Source organism: Sinocyclocheilus grahami, unplaced genomic scaffold, assembly GCF_001515645.1.
Source record: "Sinocyclocheilus grahami isolate Dianchi unplaced genomic scaffold, SAMN03320097.WGS_v1.1 scaffold1017.1, whole genome shotgun sequence".
NCBI classification, from domain to species: domain Eukaryota; kingdom Metazoa; phylum Chordata; class Actinopteri; order Cypriniformes; family Cyprinidae; genus Sinocyclocheilus; species Sinocyclocheilus grahami.
Genome location: NW_015506196.1, coordinates 25507 through 42637, shown reverse-complemented (window position 1 = coordinate 42637; position 17131 = coordinate 25507). Strand labels below are relative to the sequence as shown.

The window sequence follows — 17131 nt, the reverse complement described above, 5'->3', positions numbered from 1 at the left end:
TGTGTGAAGTAACTAAATGAGTTGAATAAAATAGCAGTGTTGCAGCTGCCTTTTTCCATGCATTTCCTCGAACTCACGTTGCTTGAAGCACAACCGCACTACATCTCGAAGCACTGCCTATACAAGGAAATCGGCTCCGACTATTAGAAGATAAATAATTGTTATAATCATAAAAAAATATATTATTTTAGTTAAACAGTGCATATTTGTTCAGTGATAACTATGAAAAATATGGGCTGTAAAACCATAAACATAACGATCAAATATAACTGTACGGAGTTCTGGTTCAAGCTCTGCCTACTTCCAGTTTTATCCAAATACAGGTACCGTACAGATACAAATCATTTTGTGATTGTTACAGATACAAGTACTGGCTTCGCTGCACACCCCTAAAAATTATAGTCTTAAATTGTATTTGACGTCTCGATAATTGTGTTTGACTGTTTCCAGAGGACCTACATCAGCAGGCAGATCATCGCTACAGATGGAGGGAATCAGAGCAGTTCAGTCGAGCTGGCAGTCACCATCACTAACGTGAAGAACCAGCCTCCACAGTGGGAGAAGGACACGTATGAGGTCGTCATACCTGAAAACACTGTCAGAGACACTCCAGTTGTGGTATGCACTTAACCTAACGCTAAACACTTATAAACTACTAGATCTACAAATATGTGAATTATGTAGATTTATGCCTGCTTTTTTACTGCACTTAATAACAGGATCAGAGTCATGCAGGGTAACAAACAGTGACTGTCAGTGACTCCACAGATATTCAGTACATAAAGATGATTTCACCAATACTAAATATACTGTGAATGAAGGACCAAAACCAAGAGGCAAAACAAACATACAGCTTCTGCTAAGTGATTTATTACTTGGGCCTTTGAAGCACACCTGTGAGGCACTCCATTAATAATGACCATGTCTTTCATGTGTGCATTGAAAGAATGCTATGATGGATGTGGATAAGTTTTAATTCCAAAATATGGTTCTGGGTATTCCTTGAGGGGCTTTAGTTCCCAGACACTGTCGACTTTACTGTCATGTAGCCTACTGGCAGTTACGACTGACAGTCTGTGCTTTCTGCTCGACCACACAGATTCTTCATACTGCCTGTCACAAGTCCACAAGTACACAAAGGCACGCACACACATACACATACACATACACATGCCATTTAAAATAATTGTAAGATTCTCTAAGCTCCAGTCCCCACTTCAAGCATTTCAGTAGCCCTGCCATGAATCATCTGATCCTTCGTTTCAAATTTTAAGGACGTTGTTTTGTTACAGTCACTATTTTGGAAGTCAGCCAATCGCTGAATCACTGGATAATTTATGGACATTTATTTTTATTATTTTTTTTCATTCGATTACAAATGCACTGAAAGCATTAATTAGCAGAATTTCCTGGAATACATTAATTTCCATTAAGACCATTATTAATGCAGATGAGCATTTCATGAAGAACAGCATAAATAAACCGGGCAAGGAGGAACAAAGGGCAGAAAAAAGGAAAATGAATAAAAATACAAAAATAGAGAACTGCACAGAGATAGCTCTTGCTGTTCTCCTTCTATTAATGAAATTTATTATTATTTTAATAATATATTATATAGTACTTTAAATATGTGAAAATGTGGGGTTGGCAAGATTAAAAAAAAGGCTCATGCTCACCAAGGCTGCATTTATTTGATCAAAAATACAGTAAACACGGTAATATTGCACTACAGTTTAATATTTAATAGTACTATAATTTTAATATGACAATTTGGTGGTCAAGAAACATTTCCAATAGGAAACTGATCACTTCTGATCAATTTAATGGATCCTTGCTGTATAAAATAATTGCAATTGTATTGATTTAAATTAAATTAAAATCATATTGACCCCAAACTTTTGAATGGTAGTGTATAAATGAAAACAATTTCCTCCTTGCAGACTATCAAGGCCACCTCTCCGCTGGGCGACCCGAGGGTGACTTATAACTTGGAGGATGGATTGGTGCCAGAGAGCAACATGCCTGTTCGTTTTTACCTAACCCCGAATCGTGAAGATGGCTCTGCTTCTATACTTGTCGCAGAGCCCTTGGACTATGAGATGACCCGCAACTTCATGCTTAGGGTTCGAGCTCAGAATGTGGCTCCTGTTCCCCTGGCTGCCTTCACTACTGTTCACATAAACATCACAGGTAAAGGATATCCATATGGCTCCGCACAGCTGAAACAGGTTTAGAGGTTGTCATGAGAAAAAAAAAAGTTACATTTACTATTGGCAGTGTATTCCTATCTGTGCAGTCTCTTATGCAGCCTAATAATCCAACTAATGCTGTAGCTCAACCAGAATGAAAAACCTTCATGTAAACGTTGATTTAGCTCAGTCCAGTTTAAAAGAAGTGGTGCTGATCTTATATAAATCATTAAATAGAGAGTTCCATATAAACCTTTCATGAATTTAGATCAGATTTAACCCTTAAATGCATACCTCAGGTCTTTAGCAACCCGGGACATCATTCTCTACCCTCTCCCTCCTTCATTTTTTAAAGTTAGACATCAACTTTCTTAGTATTCCTCAATATATTAATTATAAAAAAATATAACAAGAAAAAAGTAGTAATATATAAAAGAATGCCTGCATGTTTTCTGATAAATTTTTGTAAAAAGTGTGTAAACTGAGAGACCCGAGTTATGTAAATGTGCAAGTATTTTTTCCTGCGCAACTATATTTACATATCTGATGACTCGATATGTGCAATGCATCTTTTATCCTCAAGGTAGCACTGTTTTATACACAATGATAACGTGACGTTTCACTCATAATTACCGCAGGCAACTAATATCATCAGCAAAAATTGAACTGGTTTGAATGGCTTTACTGCAGAGCAATTACTATACGCAGTGAAATATAATGGCACTGCCATTTGATGCTGGATGTGGTGAATAAGCTGTCAGTGATCAAAATATTGAATAAGAAGTCATTGAAAACGATAGTTTTGAGAATATAGTTGAGATCGCGAATAAGAGCCAGATGCTGGATGTAGCCTACTGGGGAAGTGCGCTCTAACGATGACAGCGATGGTGAAATTATCTGCTCAAATTGAACCCTTTTAAGTTTGAAAAGGTAACAAAACATGCTTTATTTTATTCTTCTGTAATTGTTCTTAAAATATCAAGAGTTTTTTGCTATTGCAGCAGTTAGAGATCTATCCGTGCTGGATATATACTGTTTGCCCGGGTCGCTAAAGACCCGAATATGTAATAATGATTGGCGAAACATTTATGCATTTAAGAGTTAAAAGTACCTTGTATGCACAACCAGTACAGTGAAGGACAACACTATGCATGTAGTTAGAAACTAAGTTCAAATAATTTAAAGGACATGAGGTAGATATTACAGAAAGGTATTACAGGCCTGAAACATTTCAGCATAGCTTTGATGTAACTGTCAAAACATATACAGTACTGTGCAAAAGTCTTAGGCCGCTAGTATTTTCACTATTCAATTCAATTCAACTATTCAATTGTAATAATTCAGTGAGATTTGTGTATGCACAAGAAGTCTGACAAGAGCCAGTGCTCCACCAGAGATCTGATCTCACCATCATCTGTCCGTCTGGGATTACATGAAGAAACGGAAAAAACTGAGAGAGACTAAATCCAGAAGAACTGTGGCAACGTTTCCAAGATACTTCAAGAAACCTTCCTGCAAAGATACAATACTGTGAAAAGCTTTAGGCACTTGTGTAAAAAAAGTGAGGATGCTTTCAAAAATAATATCATAGATAGATTGTATTTATCAATTAACTAAATCAAACCAACATTTGGTGTGACCAACCTTTGCGTTTAAAACAACTTTTGTCCTGGGTGCACTAGTTTTTCAGGTAGCTTTGCAGGTAGGATTCTTGAAGTGTCTTGGAGACGTTGCCACAGTTCTTCTGAATTTAGTCTGTCTGTTTTCTGTTTCTTCATGTAATCCCAGACGGACTGGATGATGGTGAGATCAAATCTCTGTGGAGCACTGGCTGCTGCAAGACTCCTTGTGCAGACAAAAATCTAACTGGATTACTACAATTAATGGTAAAAGAAATGTTTTGAAATGTAAACTGATATTTTCTACTGACACACTTCAGCAAAAGATAGAAGTAACTGGCATTTTTTTGTTGGTTAAAATACTAATGGCCTAAGACTTTTGCACAATAGTGTATAAATACAGAATTTTGACTATAATGAGATGTAAAGTGTAGTGTAACATGAAATGCAGCTCTTTGCATGTGCAGAGATTATGTTAAGAATACATATGACACAAATTGATATTTTCACCAAATTGTGGAGCTTAGGATGCATGTAAACATTCAATTTAGACCATTTTAAGTCAGATGGAATTGATTAAAAGGAACAGAGTTCTGTGCTTGTCACTGTGGTGCTTGTTTACAAACCATTAAAATTGATAGTTTTTGCCTGCACTTTATTTCTTATCAAAGTGTCTTAATATCTACACTTTAATCACATTTAAAATGACAACTTTTAATCTATTTCTTGTTTGAATTCCTGTTCCTTGTCCTTACACTTGTTAATTTCTTTTTATAATCCAATCATGCTCTTAAACTCTGATTATTGTGGAATATGTCCTGTAGCCACGACTCTTTAATAGCCTTTATTTCATCCCACCCTGTCGGTTTGCCTCTACTTAAGTATTCCTCTGTGTTCATCTCTTCCAGTGCAGGAAGTCTCTGTACTTCCCCTGTAATTTACAGAGTTTGCCCCGCAGTGTTAATCTGGCTCTCTCTTCATGGATGAATCATTTGCTCTCCCCCAGTTATGACTGCTCCATAATACTGAACCAGCTACAACTCCAGAAACAGTCCTCCTACAACTCCAGATGTATTAACATACATATTTTAAGTACTGCATTCTTAAAGGTGTCATATGATGCTGCTAAAAATAACATTATTTTGTGTATTTGGTGTAATGAAATGTTTATGCGGTTTAAGGTTCAAAAACATACTTTTCCACATACTGTACATTATTGTTTCTCCAAAGAGAAAGGAAAAATTGAAATCACATCTTATGACCCATTTAAAAGATGTATGTTAATACATCTGGAGATCTATGAGGACACTGGCACCTTATCAGGATCAGTTTTGTAATCTGAATGGTAATATCTTCATAGGAAACACTTTATCGTTCAGCGTAAGCCACAGACAAATAATATGTTCTGTTGCTTTTGACTTATTTACACCAGTGCTTCTTTCTCTATGAAAGAGTACAGCCAGTGCCATGTTCAAAAGAGAGGAGGGGGGGAGAGGCAGATCGAAATGAGGGATTGCTGGATGGAGGAGGTCGTAATGGATTTGGCCTTCCTGTTTAATTCATGGTTTACGGCTTTGGCTGATAGAAAATTAAAACCTCAAAGTACATCAGATGGTGATTAGTGTCTGGAATCATTGAACCCATTAAAGATCTTACCCTAAATGCCAATGTCCTCATGTCCCTTCTAGTACTGGGAGCAGCACATTTTAGGAGAGTAGGCTTGGTCTTAATTTCCTCTTGAACACATAGAATCCACTAATGTAATAAGGTTTAGATAAGACATAATGTCAGAGTTAAGATAAGTCAGATTTGTTTCTGATGGAAAGCCAGAGTTTCCTTTCAAACGGTCTCTCCCATTGCGTCGCTGACACTTATGGGGCAACTCCTGTTTACTCTAATACTGAAGCCTGATTTGATCATGTTTGTGTAACTGTACAAACCAGTGGTGCTTCAACCAACCAAAAGGGGAGGAGCCAACTATATAAGTCGGCTCAGAGTGCCATTTTGTCAGAATTTTTCTCCTTCAGTGACGAAGATCATTTCCTCGCTGACTCTGCAAGCAAGAAGCCGAAGAAGAAGAAAGAAGCTCAGCCTGCAGTTCACCACCATGAGAAGGAACCCCCGGCAGCAGAAGAATCCAGAAGCCTTCCCCTGTGGCTATCCGGTGTATTTAAGCAAATTTCTGAGCAAATTTCCAGCGGCGTTGTTTCAAATGTCGCGATGCAAGTGTGACTCAGACAGGGAACCCATGCAGAGGCTGCGCTCACCAGTACGGAGTGCTCTCACTGCGTCCCAAGGTTTTTTCTCCATTCTGTCACCGATGGAGTTCTGGTTCTTTGCCGCTGTCGCCTCTGACTTGCTTAGTTGGGGACCCTTAATTTCCAGCGATATCATCGACTTGATTGCACCAATACTAATTAAACTGAACTGAGCTGGATGATGACATTACTGAATTCAATGATGAACTGCCTTTAAAGCTGCAGTCCGTAACTTTTTTTTTGGTTAAAAATGATCCGAAATCAATAGTTGAGCAAGTACATGACCAACCAATGTTCAAAACTATCACCTTAGTTTAGTCCGATTCACAATGGTAAGCTTATAATAATGTTTTCTAATTTGAGTGGTACGGGTAGGTTTTCGTGGGAAATTCAAACATGGTACTGCGTCATTAAGTCACATCTGTAAACATAAATAAGTTGTCCTGGCTAGTAGGCTATATCGCATGTGCGGATCCTGCAGGTGGCGCATCATTTATAGCCTTTTCTCACAGCAGCTTGAATAATTTATTTTATCATTTTGATGGCGTATTGTAATTCAGAAAGGATTATGTGTTTATGAAACACATGTGAATGAAATTAAATTATATTCCAGTTTTAAATGTGCATCTGATTACAGATAGCCTGGGATTACACAAGATCTGTATTTTAAAGACAACCAGTTCGAAGGGAGCATCATTTGCTTTTTGGCTAAAAATAATTTCTTAATATGAAATTCGAATGGTATGACAATTAGAGATTAGACTGTACAGAAACTGAAATCACACGCTAATATACACTATACTCATAGTCACGCAATGCTGATGTTAACATTGATAATTTGAGAACAAAATATAACAATAATAATAATATGCACGGTTTGATGTGATATGAGCTAACCAATCATTACACTTAATCACCAGTGGTAGCATGATTTACTGTAATAATTTTTTCCCCAGTTGGTCAGAACAAATGTGGCAGACTTGTTACTTACTTGTTTAGATGACAGTATACGGTGAAATTTCTTATTTGGGTCATATATTCCAAGACTAGTAGGCTAGAATCTGGGATTGTGAAGTACAGTAAATATCCACACCGGTGCCGTGACTGACTACCACACATTCACCACAAAACATTAGATTAATCTGCGCTGGAGCACAACCCCACGTATGGAATACAATTCCGCACACAGCTGCAATTACAGGTTTTCACACAGAGATGGCGACAAAGAGGCAAAACTTATGGACTGCAGCTTTAACTGAAAATTGAGTGTTTACCATTGTAATTTTTCATTAATGACACACTATTTTCCTAATTAATGCTGTACAGTTGCTTTGACAATCTGTATTGTTAAAAGCGCTATATAAATAAAGGAGACTTGACTTGTAAGTGGAGAGGGTTATGCTATATAGTCCTCATCCTAAGTGGCTTGGGTCTCATTATTGGCTTATGCTTACAGGAGCCCTCAGTGCGGGTGATCCGGGGCTGGGCTCGCAGAGTGGCTTCGTTCTGCACTTGCTTAAAGCAAGGAGCTATTGGATGAGCTCCCCATAAGCATCAGCAACGCAACAGGAGATGGGGCTGGGCTCGCAGAGTGGCAAGGAGCTATTGGATGAGCTCCCCATAAGCATCAGCAACGCAACAGGAGAGACCGTTCGAAAGGGAAATGCTCCAGTTACTAACGTAACCTCGGTTCCCTGAGATAAGGGAGTGAGCATTGTGTAGGCTGCCGTGCTATAAGGCTGCACGCAAATGACTAATGACTAAAGACAATGACTGTTACTTCAGTTGAAAGATTCTGATGAAATGGCACTCAGAGCCGACTTGTATAGCGGTCAGCTCCTCCCCTTTTTGCGGGTTGAAGTGCCATTGTTTCATGCAGTTACACGAACGTGAACAAATCAGGCTTCAGTATCAGAGTGAACAGGAGTTTCCCCATAAGTGTCAGCGACACAACGCTCCTTCCCTTATCTCAGGAAACCAATGATACATTAGTAACCAGTGCATTTTAACTTCCCTCAATCTACCATGGATAATTTCTGCTTCATAGTCAGGTGGCTGAAACTCCACCTAAAGAGGTCAAACTGATGCATACATCAGTTGTAATGTATGATGTAAATGCTTAAATATTGATCCACATGAGTAATTTCTTGTTAAAACTGTACGTACATATGTTATGTGCACCAAGGCCACATTATTAATTTTCTTTGAATGACAGGGAGCCCAATATCAGTGTGTAACAGACTTACAATAAAGCCAACTGAAAGTCTTTCCTTTTGTACCAACCAAAGAAAACTGATGAAAATATTATACAAATTGTTTGTCAAGTTTGACTGTTTGACTGTCTGCTGTTGACAGATGTCAATGACAACGTTCCATTCTTCACCTCCTCCATATGCGAGGCATCTGTGACTGAAGGGGCGGAAATTGGGACTCTAGTTCTCCAGGTGTCAGCTAATGATCTTGACCTGGGACTGAATGGGAAGGTATGAACTAGTGTTTTTCAATTGAAATAGTTATTCACTCAGTCAACATCCGTCTGTAAACACTGTGCTCATACAGTACACTATGCTAAACAATATGCTCACTTTTGAAAGATCTGTACAATTCAAAGAACATTTGTGATACAGCCACGTTTTAAATGAGGATGAATGAAATTATCTTTATACTGTATCTCACTATGACCTCCAAAACATTTCTTCTGATAGAACACTGGCTACTATTTCTTTGCAGTATTTATATCATATTTCAGTGGGAAGGCAAACATGTCTGTAGCTCTTATATTTCATTATTTTGTAGATAAATGTATGTACTGCACACGTTCAAAGACATGTCACTTATATTTTTAATTAGAATGATATGCAGTCTGTCATTCTATATATCATTCCACCATTCAAAATATTTTAAAAATGTTTTGGTAGAAGTCTCTTATGCTTAATAAGACTGCTTTTATTTGATCAAAAAATATAGTAAAACAATAATACTGTGAAATAATAATTTTATTACAGTAGAAAGTATCTGTTAGTTTAATATATTTTAAAATGTAATTTATTTTATGGTGACAGCTGGATTTTCAAAGCCATTATTCCAGTTTGTCACATGATCATTCAGAAATCATTAAGTTTGGCTACTTAATGTTTTTGTGGAAACTATAATAATTTTTTTAGGATCCTTTAGATGAATAGAAAGTTCAAAAACAGCAGCATTTATTTGAAATATATATTATTACAACATTATAAAAGTCTGTACTATCACTTGATCAATGCTTTTGTCCTTGCTATATAAATTTACAACAAAAAACGTACTATATATATTGCAGACTCCAAACTTTTGAGTATGTTTCTGTCGTTCTATTGGTCAATAGTGAACATGTGCCTTTCAGCAGTCCTCTGAATTACAAATGCCATGCAATGGCACAATAATGAGTGTCATTTGTGGGTGTGAATGCTAATATCATTATTTTCTCTACAACACCCCCTCACACACAGCCCATATTGTGCCAGATGGGGTTTGCTGCATGTTTTATTAATCTGACCCCTGCAATCATTTTATTATGCCTTTTACATTTAATTCAGCCTCTTACTTGTGTTCTCAGCTCTAATGTGGCCGGCAGGGCATCATTTGATACTCACACCATGCTGGTTTAGTGCAGCCATTCAGAGCAGCTTGTCTGGTAATTGTTGTTTGGGCCTTGTTGAAACAGCAGTTGGCACTTCTTCCTCAATTCAACAGTTTTGGATATCTAGATTAGCTTCATTATTCTTAACTTGAATGGCCTTGATTTCTGCTTTACCTGCTGGGAAATTGCCAATATGCGTTACAGGCATTATTGACAAAACAGGAGGTCTCAACTTCAGGTCAGAACGATTGGTGAATAAATTATGGGGAAAAGGCTGGATTGTTTAATTACATGTGGTTAGATGAGGCGGAATAGCGTTTGACACGCATATACATGCACATAGGCAGTAACATGTACATAGGAAAACCAGTATTAATTGTTAAAGTCGGCACGAAATGGAAGTTGCGATTGTCTTTTCTTCTCTACTGTGACATACTGTATATCCGAGTGAAACGGCATCTGAAATGAGAGGGCGGGACTTGATTTCGTCCTTCGGGAATTGATTGGATCGTTGGAAGCTGGGGCGTTGCTAACAAAATGGAGGCAGATCTGAATGCTAGTTTGCAGTTAGTGGTGGGGGATTACTCTCTGGATTCACAGCCGACACCCAAGCATGAATAAATGTTTTATCTATTAAGGATGACGACGACGGTCAATGGCACAAAACATGCCTAAACAGCGCACGCGTGCGAGAGAGAGAGAGAAAGAGAGCGAGACTGCCTGAATGACTGAGCGCGTCCTCCATCAGGTTAAGTCATATTCATGAAAAAAAATTGTTTGCGATGTCCTATGAGTTATGTTGTCATAATATCCTAATATCTTTTCAATGTTTAGGGGTAACGTACTCCCTCATGACTGGTGTCAGTGCTATAAAGTGAAGCATCAGCTTCAGCTTTTCCCCCTGTTGTTTATCCCAGCATTTACCCCTCATGTCACTAGCTCTGCCCTTGCACCATAGCTCGTGACCAGAAGAGAAGATGAGTCGTTTTGAGGGGGAGGGGAGGTTAACGTTTTTAGGACCTAGAGATGACCTCGACAGCCATGAATGTCAGCGGAGACCAGGACAACTAAATGAGCCCTAGAGACAGATCCCCAGTAAAGACCTTGTCTCCTAGACAGCCACCGGGACAAGACCACAGAAACCAGTTGAGTCCTCTGCTCAATGTGACTTTGCTGCAGCCTGGATTTGAACTGCTACTTTCGTCTGGCCAGAGGAGAACTGGCCCCCGACTGAGCCTGGTTTCTCCCAAGGTTTTTTCTCCATTCTGTCACCGATGGAGTTCTGGTTCTTTGCCGCTGTCGCCTCTGACTTGCTTAGTTGGGGACCCTTAATTTCCAGCGATATCATCGACTTGATTGCACCAATACTAATTAAACTGAACTGAGCTGGATGATGACATTACTGAATTCAATGATGAACTGCCTTTAAAGCTGCAGTCCGTAACTTTTTTTTTGGTTAAAAATGATCCGAAATCAATAGTTGAGCAAGTACATGACCAACCAATGTTCAAAACTATCACCTTAGTTTAGTCCGATTCACAACGGTAAGCTTATAATAATGTTTTCTAATTTGAGTGGTACGGGTAGGTTTTCGTGGGAAATTCAAACATGGTACTGCGTCATTAAGTCACATCTGTAAACATAAATAAGTTGTCCTGGCTAGTAGGCTATATCGCATGTGCGGATCCTGCAGGTGGCGCATCATTTATAGCCTTTTCTCACAGCAGCTTGAATAATTTATTTTATCATTTTGATGGCGTATTGTAATTCAGAAAGGATTATGTGTTTATGAAACACATGTGAATGAAATTAAATTATATTCCAGTTTTAAATGTGCATCTGATTACAGATAGCCTGGGATTACACAAGATCTGTATTTTAAAGACAACCAGTTCGAAGGGAGCATCATTTGCTTTTTGGCTAAAAATAATTTCTTAATATGAAATTCGAATGGTATGACAATTAGAGATTAGACTGTACAGAAACTGAAATCACACGCTAATATACACTATACTCATAGTCACGCAATGCTGATGTTAACATTGATAATTTGAGAACAAAATATAACAATAATAATAATATGCACGGTTTGATGTGATATGAGCTAACCAATCATTACACTTAATCACCAGTGGTAGCATGATTTACTGTAATAATTTTTTCCCCAGTTGGTCAGAACAAATGTGGCAGACTTGTTACTTACTTGTTTAGATGACAGTATACGGTGAAATTTCTTATTTGGGTCATATATTCCAAGACTAGTAGGCTAGAATCTGGGATTGTGAAGTACAGTAAATATCCACACCGGTGCCGTGACTGACTACCACACATTCACCACAAAACATTAGATTAATCTGCGCTGGAGCACAACCCCACGTATGGAATACAATTCCGCACACAGCTGCAATTACAGGTTTTCACACAGAGATGGCGACAAAGAGGCAAAACTTATGGACTGCAGCTTTAACTGAAAATTGAGTGTTTACCATTGTAATTTTTCATTAATGACACACTATTTTCCTAATTAATGCTGTACAGTTGCTTTGACAATCTGTATTGTTAAAAGCGCTATATAAATAAAGGAGACTTGACTTGTAAGTGGAGAGGGTTATGCTATATAGTCCTCATCCTAAGTGGCTTGGGTCTCATTATTGGCTTATGCTTACAGGAGCCCTCAGTGCGGGTGATCCGGGGCTGGGCTCGCAGAGTGGCTTCGTTCTGCACTTGCTTAAAGCAAGGAGCTATTGGATGAGCTCCCCATAAGCATCAGCAACGCAACAGGAGAGACCGTTCGAAAGGGAAATGCTCCAGTTACTAACGTAACCTCGGTTCCCTGAGATAAGGGAGTGAGCATTGTGTAGGCTGCCGTGCTATAAGGCTGCACGCAAATGACTAATGACTAAAGACAATGACTGTTACTTCAGTTGAAAGATTCTGATGAAATGGCACTCAGAGCCGACTTGTATAGCGGTCAGCTCCTCCCCTTTTTGCGGGTTGAAGTGCCATTGTTTCATGCAGTTACACGAACGTGAACAAATCAGGCTTCAGTATCAGAGTGAACAGGAGTTTCCCCATAAGTGTCAGCGACACAACGCTCCTTCCCTTATCTCAGGAAACCAATGATACATTAGTAACCAGTGCATTTTAACTTCCCTCAATCTACCATGGATAATTTCTGCTTCATAGTCAGGTGGCTGAAACTCCACCTAAAGAGGTCAAACTGATGCATACATCAGTTGTAATGTATGATGTAAATGCTTAAATATTGATCCACATGAGTAATTTCTTGTTAAAACTGTACGTACATATGTTATGTGCACCAAGGCCACATTATTAATTTTCTTTGAATGACAGGGAGCCCAATATCAGTGTGTAACAGACTTACAATAAAGCCAACTGAAAGTCTTTCCTTTTGTACCAACCAAAGAAAACTGATGAAAATATTATACAAATTGTTTGTCAAGTTTGACTGTTTGACTGTCTGCTGTTGACAGATGTCAATGACAACGTTCCATTCTTCACCTCCTCCATATGCGAGGCATCTGTGACTGAAGGGGCGGAAATTGGGACTCTAGTTCTCCAGGTGTCAGCTAATGATCTTGACCTGGGACTGAATGGGAAGGTATGAACTAGTGTTTTTCAATTGAAATAGTTATTCACTCAGTCAACATCCGTCTGTAAACACTGTGCTCATACAGTACACTATGCTAAACAATATGCTCACTTTTGAAAGATCTGTACAATTCAAAGAACATTTGTGATACAGCCACGTTTTAAATGAGGATGAATGAAATTATCTTTATACTGTATCTCACTATGACCTCCAAAACATTTCTTCTGATAGAACACTGGCTACTATTTCTTTGCAGTATTTCTATCATATTTCAGTGGGAAGGCAAACATGTCTGTAGCTCTTATATTTCATTATTTTGTAGATAAATGTATGTACTGCACACGTTCAAAGACATGTCACTTATATTTTTAATTAGAATGATATGCAGTCTGTCATTCTATATATCATTCCACCATTCAAAATATTTTAAAAATGTTTTGGTAGAAGTCTCTTATGCTTAATAAGACTGCTTTTATTTGATCAAAAAATATAGTAAAACAATAATACTGTGAAATAATAATTTTATTACAGTAGAAAGTATCTGTTAGTTTAATATATTTTAAAATGTAATTTATTTTATGGTGACAGCTGGATTTTCGAAGCCATTATTCCAGTTTGTCACATGATCATTCAGAAATCATTAAGTTTGGCTACTTAATGTTTTTGTGGAAACTATAATAAATTTTTTAGGATCCTTTAGATGAATAGAAAGTTCAAAAACAGCAGCATTTATTTGAAATATATATTATTACAACATTATAAAAGTCTGTACTATCACTTGATCAATGCTTTTGTCCTTGCTATATAAATTTATAACACAAAATGTACTATATATATTGCAGACTCCAAACTTTTGAGTATGTTTCTGTCGTTCTATTGGTCAATAGTGAACATGTGCCTTTCAGCAGTCCTCTGAATTACAAATGCCATGCAATGGCACAATAATGAGTGTCATTTGTGGGTGTGAATGCTAATATCATTATTTTCTCTACAACACCCCCTCACACACAGCCCATATTGTGCCAGATGGGGTTTGCTGCATGTTTTATTAATCTGACCCCTGCAATCATTTTATTATGCCTTTTACATTTAATTCAGCCTCTTACTTGTGTTCTCAGCTCTAATGTGGCCGGCAGGGCATCATTTGATACTCACACCATGCTGGTTTAGTGCAGCCATTCAGAGCAGCTTGTCTGGTAATTGTTGTTTGGGCCTTGTTGAAACAGCAGTTGGCACTTCTTCCTCAATTCAACAGTTTTGGATATCTAGATTAGCTTCATTATTCTTAACTTGAATGGCCTTGATTTCTGCTTTACCTGCTGGGAAATTGCAAATATGCAATATGCGTTACAGGCATTATTGACAAAACAGGAGGTCTCAACTTCAGGTCAGAACGATTGGTGAATAAATTATGGGGAAAAGGCTGGATTGTTTAATTACATGTGGTTAGATGAGGCGGAATAGCGTTTGACACGCATATACATGCACATAGGCAGTAACATGTACATAGGAAAACCAGTATTAATTGTTAAAGTCGGCACGAAATGGAAGTTGCGATTGTCTTTTCTTCTCTACTGTGACATACTGTATATCCGAGTGAAACGGCATCTGAAATGAGAGGGCGGGACTTGATTTCGTCCTTCGGGAATTGATTGGATCGTTGGAAGCTGGGGCGTTGCTAACAAAATGGAGGCAGATCTGAATGCTAGTTTGCAGTTAGTGGTGGGGGATTACTCTCTGGATTCACAGCCGACACCCAAGCATGAATAAATGTTTTATCTATTAAGGATGACGACGACGGTCAATGGCACAAAACATGCCTAAACAGCGCACGCGTGCGAGAGAGAGAGAGAAAGAGAGCGAGACTGCCTGAATGACTGAGCGCGTCCTCCATCAGGTTAAGTCATATTCATGAAAAAAAATTGTTTGCGATGTCCTATGAGTTATGTTGTCATAATATCCTAATATCTTTTCAATGTTTAGGGGTAACGTACTCCCTCATGACTGGTGTCAGTGCTATAAAGTGAAGCATCAGCTTCAGCTTTTCCCCCTGTTGTTTATCCCAGCATTTACCCCTCATGTCCCTAGCTCTGCCCTTGCACCATAGCTCGTGACCAGAAGAGAAGATGAGTCGTTTTGAGGGGGAGGGGAGGTTAACGTTTTTGATTAAAGATTACGAGGGCATATGAATTTTAAAAAAAATAATGAAGTGTACTGATAAATTATTTATAATAAACACTACAGTATTCCATTAAAAAATTATATTTTCCATTTTGATTTCATGGTGGCTTTAATACATTTTTCACACAACCCTGTTAACTGTTCTGTGACAGATTTGGCATTATTTCTCCTCTGTATTTCATTTATTTTTGCCAATTTCTTTTTTTGTTGTGTCTCAGATCTCATACTCCCTACTGAATGACCGTAGTGGAGACTATCAGTACTTCCGCATTGATCCTGAGCTGGGCACCATCTACACAGAGGCTGTGTTTGATCGAGAGACCAAGGAATCTTACCTTTTGGAAGTGAAGTCAGTAGATGGCTGGGAATCAGCCAGGCCAGGGAAGCATGGACAGCCTAACTCAGGTACAGCAAGCCCTATGTGGCAGAGTTACAGTAAATGGTTAAAGCTAATATGAAAATAGGGAAAATATTCACACTTATTATACATTATACAACAGTTACTTCCCATCCTCAAATCTGATTGGTTGAGCAGCATTACAAAAATTCTGATATACAGTCCAAAATCACCGGGACTGGATTTCTGTTTGTAACATTGTTACGTGCTTGTAAATCAATAGATGGCCACAGTTCAGTAATTGAATCATTCATTGAACTAATTAATTCAAAAACACTTTTATTCAGGAATGCTACTACTGTGTGTGGTGCAGAAATACACAAAGTAACTGACAATCAGGGTTGGAAGTTAATGGGAGTATGGGTCAAAAATACCACTAAAATGACTGAAAAATGCCCCTAATTTTGAGATGGGGGCAGAAAGTGCCCCTGTACGGGTTCTTGTCTTTATATTTATAACATAGCATATAGTTAAGCAATATCAATGTAAGCTGTTTTTCCCGAATACTATCACAAGTGCTGATATGATAATGATTTTATACCACAGTCCAATACACAAGATGTTGATATTAAGTGACTTACTTTTCAGACAGTTTCACCAATGAAAATAAATCCACACAAAGCCACAACAAAACTGTTGCACCTCTACGAACAAAACACCACTGGATTTTTGAATGAATTAGGCAGATCAGTGAATCAATGACCTTTAAAGACATCCATTTGCGTGGTTCCTGAATTAATCAGCCACTTGAATGATTTGATTCAATGGATGACTGAATCTAAGACTCACTCATTGGTTTGATTGTACTCAAGATTGGTTTGCACTCTGAACATTTTTTTTTACTTAAATTAAAGCAGTTCATAATGTCATGAGATTAATGCAGCTTCTGAGCCACATCTGCAGTCCAAAGAAGGATTTTGTTGGCACTGATTTCATTTGATTGGTAACAGCATTATAGTTGTTAAACTAAATTTAATAAAATATAAGAATTTTACATAAAAGACAGTGTATACTTATAATACACTCCTTGAAATCAGTTTAAGGGGGCAAATATATATTCTTAATAGAAAGTAAATTCCACTGCTGACAATTGTGTCTGGAAAGAAAGTTATTCAATAACAGCTTTATTGAACTGTTGTATAAAAGCAATATGACACTTGCAGTCGGTATTAGGCTGCTATAAATACAATTTAATTCTCGCACATTTTGATTACGACTTCCACTATATAACCCATTTTAAAATCAAAATGCCTCTCTT

At 38.0% G+C, this 17131-nt stretch overlaps 1 protein-coding gene across 1 annotated transcript in view; it reads left to right on the top strand.

Annotated features, from left to right (window-relative positions):
- The window catches only part of LOC107565684 (neural-cadherin-like), a 222178-nt gene that overhangs the window by 191759 nt on the left and 13288 nt on the right, over positions 1-17131 (top strand). Inside the window, exons 13-15 of the mRNA XM_016250944.1 lie at positions 1941-2190; positions 8422-8549; positions 15695-15881. Coding sequence (XP_016106430.1) covers positions 1941-2190; positions 8422-8549; positions 15695-15881 — 565 coding nt within the window. The remainder of the gene's footprint in view (positions 1-1940; positions 2191-8421; positions 8550-15694; positions 15882-17131) is intronic.